The sequence below is a fragment of the Crinia signifera genome, chromosome 3 (assembly GCF_055691185.1).
Source record: "Crinia signifera chromosome 3, ASM5569118v1, whole genome shotgun sequence".
Taxonomy (NCBI): domain Eukaryota; kingdom Metazoa; phylum Chordata; class Amphibia; order Anura; family Myobatrachidae; genus Crinia; species Crinia signifera.
The window spans coordinates 66,595,033-66,601,032 of record NC_139219.1 but is presented as its reverse complement, the minus strand read 5'-3'; the positions used below and the strand labels follow the sequence as shown (position 1 = coordinate 66,601,032).

The 6,000-nt window shown below is 41.7% G+C and overlaps 1 protein-coding gene across 2 annotated transcripts in view; it reads left to right on the top strand.

Moving 5' to 3' along the window:
* Positions 1-2,149: 2,149 nt before the first annotated feature.
* Positions 2,150-6,000, top strand: part of RIN2 (Ras and Rab interactor 2) — a 179,554-nt gene continuing 175,703 nt past the window's right edge. Inside the window, exon 1 of one of the 2 annotated variants that reach the window (XM_083175932.1) lies at positions 2,150-2,318. In XM_083175932.1, coding sequence (XP_083032058.1) covers positions 2,166-2,318 — 153 coding nt within the window. In that variant the 5' untranslated portion in view covers positions 2,150-2,165. The remainder of the gene's footprint in view (positions 2,319-6,000) is intronic. The other variant, XM_083175933.1, reaches the window with a different exon arrangement.

The following is a 6,000-nucleotide window of genomic DNA, read 5'->3' as shown; positions in this document are numbered from 1 at the left end:
GGATCTGCTCTCTCCTGCAGTGCAGTAGACAGCAAAAGGGAGGTTGAATATGATGAAATAGGCGTTGCCATAGAGATTCAAAGTTTCTAAATCATAAATGTTCTATGACCGATGGTAAATACTTTTATCATTGATGGGGAGAACCAGAAGCATCCAAAATTCGAACAGAAAACTAGAGTAACAGTTTAGACCTCAAGGAAAATACAGTAGAAAAAATATATAGTGGCGCTGAGACAACCAATGAAAACTAATATTAATATTTAATAATATTAATAATAAAATAGATCAAAATACATATGAAGCCGCTTGAATATTAAGTATATATAGTCAATCCGTTCTTATGTTAATTACAAATTTTATAGTAAGTTCACAATAATGATTCCTGGAAGAATGATGATCTGTCCCTTTGTGTGTATATTTACCACGTAAGAACCGTTAGAGGCATGAATCCAAATGGAAGGCAGATTAGCCTGTAGTTCCTTAAAACATAAGGCAAATGCAGGGAACTTTCACCATAGAGTCCAGGTGATTGGAAGTACGTAGAAAAACAGTGGAGGCGACTGGTTTGGAACGTCAGCAATAATGTGAGGCTGTGACACAGTGCGTGCAGATCGCATAAATTTCAATTGGCGCCAAAATTCCGGCTCACTAAGTAACCGTAGTTTGATTAAAGTAGTCACAGTTTGATTGACAGGAAGCCAACGTTTCTAGGTGGAAACTTTCCATTTTCTGGGTGTGTCAGAAAAAAACACAGCCTTGCCCAGGCAATTTTGGGGAGGGTCCCTGACGTCAGCGATTAATGTTCCAGGAATTGTAAATTAATTTACGATTAGCGATCTATTTGGTCGATTATAATCCGAGTGCCATTATCTCTGTGTATATTTGGAGTTTATGGCCGGAGAGTATATATGCTGTATTATTGAACTATCAATGTGTGTGCTGCTTAAAATGTGTACACAGGGGCGTAACTAGATATTCGTAGGCTCCATAGATATTCGTAGGCCCCATAGCAAAGGTTTTTTAAGGACCCCCTATTTAGCAACTGATGGTGATAAATGTGTGTAAAACATTACTTAAATATTAAAGATGGGCCCCCTTCAGCTCTGGACCCCATAGCAGCTGCACCCCTTGCTCCTATGGTAGTTATGCCCTTGTGTGTACATATATTAATATAGATAGATATTATGTAGGTATATATATACAATATCCTAGTACTCAGGATGCTAGCGGCCAAAAGACCAATGTTGGCTTCCCGATATGGAGAATCATCCCCGTTATGACCCAAACCCGCCCCGGCACACTTACGTTCAGGATGTCATTGTCGGTACACTGAACACCGGAATCCCATTATGTATGTAAATATAATAAAGCTAATACACTTAAGTTTTGCATTTGTTTTTTTGTCCCAGGAATGGTCATTTTTTAAATGATCACATTAGGTAAATACATATATAAACTTAAATTTCCTTTTTTTGTGTAATAAAAATGATTTTTAATCAGATTTAATAATTTAATTAATTTTTTACCTAATGTAATCTTTTGGAAATTTTTTTTTACAATTCTGTGGAAAAAAGCTAGCTTAGTGGATAATAGTGTCAGCTTAGTGGATAATGGTGAGAGCTCAGTGGAATAGTGTCATCTTAGTGGATAATGGTGCCAGCGCCCAAAATTTAGGAGACTGGAGAAAGTCGCAGGGTGACGTGGTAAGGTCCCAGTGGCTGATATTTCTCTCTGTAGAACTTTGACTGTAAAAAAAAAAAAAAATTATATATATATATATATATATATATATATATATATATATATATATATATATATATATATATATATATATATATAAACTGAAAATTAAAACTGGTGAGGGCTGCAGCAGTGGCCTGCCATTAGTCTTTAGCATACAGTAGCCACCAGATATAGCACTGAGGACAAGCCCTGGGGTTGGAGTGGAGATAGCAGCAGCAGCACTTCCGGGGAAATCACAACAACAGGGAAATGTTTTCTTTATCCTAGTAAACTCTAGTACCCTGCTGCCTCCTCCTTATACTGTCATTGTCTTGCCCTGGGTTATAGCAGTCAGTATGTAATGCAGTAGGGGGAGGGAGGGAAGGAGGAGAGACTCGCACATGCGTCCTGCCCTCCTCACACTGGCTGCTGCTGCCTTATGAATGTCTGGAAAGGGAGAGGGACATTTCATCCTGTTGGGTCCACTCTCAGCAGCTGCTGCACACAGTGCACGTCGGATCCCCCGGCTACCAGCAGTTTCTGCTGCCACCGTTTCTGAGCAACCCAGGAGGAGTAAAGAGGCAAACTGGCAGCAGGTAAGATTCAGCACTGGGCACAGCATAGTACTGTGCAGCACCTGGGCACACCAAAGTAATGTGGAGCAATTGGGCACATGATAGTTATGTGGAGTAACTGGGCACACCATAGTACTGTGCAGCACTGGGCACACCGTATTACTGTGCTGTGCAGTACTGGGCAGTGGGCACACTATAGCACTGGGCACACCACCATACACCGGCTTCCGTGATCAGTGTCTGGTGGGCTGTGACTCTTAGCAGCATTGTACTCAGGCATACTGTACTCCATATATCCAGATCTAAGCTAATTTCCCAATTATCACTAAGAATCTCAGTAAGTTACTGTGGTTCTGCCTTTGTGCACTGAGCACTGTTCATTCTAACACCCAGCAGCAGCAAATGTGGGCAGAATGACAATGACTATGTATAAGGTACAGTAGGTGCAGGCAGCCGGGCTTTGTGTTACTGTGGATAAGCTGCTTCTCCTGACCTAGCCTGCAGAGCACTCTAGGGGTTGGGTTACTTTGCAGAGTGATCTCTGGCACTGAGCTGACTGTGACTGGGGTAATTCATGCTATTAATTGTTCCACAACTTGACGAGCGATCCAGTTTTTGTTGCATCTTTCCAGTGCACTGATACTCTACTATAGACTTGTGTGTGTGTCTGCAGTTGCTGTTTGTGCACATGAAGGTGACGTGTTGCACTATAAGGTAGACATGATCTGTGTAAACTTGTTTTATGGCCACTTCAGCAAAACAGAAAAATCCAATCAGGAAACTGTATAAGCAAGAAACTTTGTATCACTGGAAAAAGTAACACCAGCAGTGTGGTGGCTGCTGTATACTAATAGGGCCTACACACATCCCGATTTTGGCCAGAGATATAGCATGCCAGATTTAGCATAGCAGATTTCCTTTGAGCACAAAATCATCTATATTGCTTAGAACGTGCAAAATGTGTCAACGATATGCCTCAGCTATTCTGCTTAGCGATTTAAGCATGCCAGGTTCTTCTCAAGCAAAAGGCACCCAATATGCAGGGTCTTGCTAAACGATTTTGCTAGATTGATGGGACATGCTCATTCTTAATCTTAATGCGATTTAGACGCACGGGGCCGCGCATCTATATCGGTTTAGCCCCCACACACACACCGATGTATGCTTAGTTTCTAAGCGACCTTGCTAAATCGCTTAGAAAATGGCACAAAATCGGCATGTGTGTAGGCCCCATTAGCTTCAGTTAAAGCCACTCTTTGCACTGCAACAATACTATAAGACCCCTGTAAATGTCAGGGACAGGTGGAAGGGTTATGAAGCTTGGAGATGAAAGACATTATGCTTTTCAGATGTACAGATCTTGGCAAGTGACTTTTCACTTCTGAGGTAGAGATCTGTCTGATCATGAGGATTGATGCCTCGGTGTGATCATGTTGTAAATAAAATATAGGCTCTGATTCATCCCTTATAGACTATTGCACAATGACTGACAGGAAGCATGAGCTACATACTTCATAATTCTAGTGAACATTGTGTTATGCGTACCCACATAAGCAACCCATACAAGTATATTAATAGCATTTAAAAGGAACAGATAATTCTCACTGTGTATATATATATATATATATAATATATATATATATATATATATATATATATATGTAGGATGTTTTTTTTTATTGTGAATTTAAAAAAAAAATCTACACGAACTAGTTACTTTACCGATAAATATATTAGGCGGGATGTACTAACCATTTGCGGTACAGGTTGAGTATCCCGTATCCAAAATGCTCGGGACCAGGAGAATTTTGGATAACGGATTATTCCGTATTTCGGAATATTTTAATATTTCAATGATGTATTTTGAAGTATCTTGCATTTATGCTGTATAAACACATAATATACACACAAATATATTTTATTACCACATAAAATACACACAAATATATTTTATTTGTTCAAAAAACAAGGTTTCAAAACGTGAAACAAAATGTGTGTACTATCTCAGCACTGAATTTGAATGCCAAGCAATCATTGTCTTGCACATATATAGTGCCAGTTACATATCATGTCACCAGTAGTGCTGTTACATATGTCCCCAGTGAGTTTTTAGCAAAAAAAAAAAAAAATTTCACTTTCTGGAATGTCCGTATTTCGGAATAATTCGGATAACGGATATTCGGATACGGGATACTCGACCTGTATATCCTGCCATGTACACTATTGATACTAATCACATATGTTCAAACATATGTGATTAGTATTGCTAAGGATAGTTCTTCTGATAACAGCTGTGCCTTGTGATGCTGACACTTCTGGGTTTCAGCCCTAGAAGCAGTTCATAGCATCTTAGTGGTCCTGGTGGGCGCAGGCGAGGATCTGATTGGATCTCTTCAGTAAGGATGCAGAAAGAAGCTCATAGGCGTCTACAGAGTAACAGCAGCAAATGCTGGCATTACCCTCCACACCAAAGCCCCAGTGTCCAGGAAAATATGGAATATGCTGCCAAAGCCCGAAAACAGATTTAGTCAGATTTTCCCTTTTAGTACATGCAACCTAATGTGTTTGCCTATTAGCATTTGTGATGGCTTTTTGGTGGGAAAGGGTGGGGGTTAGAGGTGACATGTAGCTAGGATCCCTTCGAACAGGGGTCCTTAAACTATTTTGCTCTGGGACCCCATCAGACAATAAAAATAAATACAGGACCCCAGCAAGTTGATGCAGAAGGTTATCACATCACATGTGTAGTCAGCAGACAGACAGCACATACATGGCAGCATTGTGGAGGAGTCTAAAATAACAGACAATTCAACAGATTAACAGACAATTCAACTGACTGAGGGGGGGTACACACCAGAACGATTAGGGCTCAATTCCATCAATCTGGATCCAATTCCGACCGATTGGATGCAGATTGTATGTAGATTGGGCATGTTTAGGTCCAATTCCGATCCGATTCCAATCCGATGCGCGTCCCCGCTGTCGTTTGGTCGTTTTACAGATCCTACCTGCTGCAGTGAGGATCTGTAAAAGATCCATTCAACTGGATACAGACTCAGATCGGATTGGGATCAGATTGGATGCAGATCGTTAGCAGATTGTGTGCTCCAACAGATCGTGCGAGCATCACACAATCTGCTAACGATCTACTAACAATCAGGATCGTTCTGGTGTGTACCAGGCCTGAGATTAGAAAAGTCATCAGCCTGATGGTCAGCAACATGGAGTCGCGACCCCATGCTGAGAAGGTCGGGGCCCACTTTGGGGTCAGGTCCCACAGTTTGAGAGCCGCTGCCTTAGAATATGATCCTGCAGTTCTCTTTGGTACCTTACATGCACTAGGGACAGCCTGCCGAATAACGCTCGGCGGGCTGTCCCCTGCAATCCTCCAAGCAATTAGCGGCTAGGGTGATGTATAACCAGCCTCCTAGGCAAACATCACCCATTATCCTCCCCGGCCGCTTCAGCAGCTCAGGGCTAGCGTTGTCCTATCCCCACTGCAGGGACAATGCTAGCCCTGCTGCTGGCTCTGGGATGCGCACGAGATCTCGCAATAATAGCTAGATCTTGCGGGAGTTTTTTTTTTTTAAATACAATGCGCATGCACAGCACTGCGGGGGCGCCAATAAGGAGAGCCATGGACACCGGACATAACGGATCTCCTTATCGGCAAAGGGGGGTTAATACATTCAGCTGTAAAGGG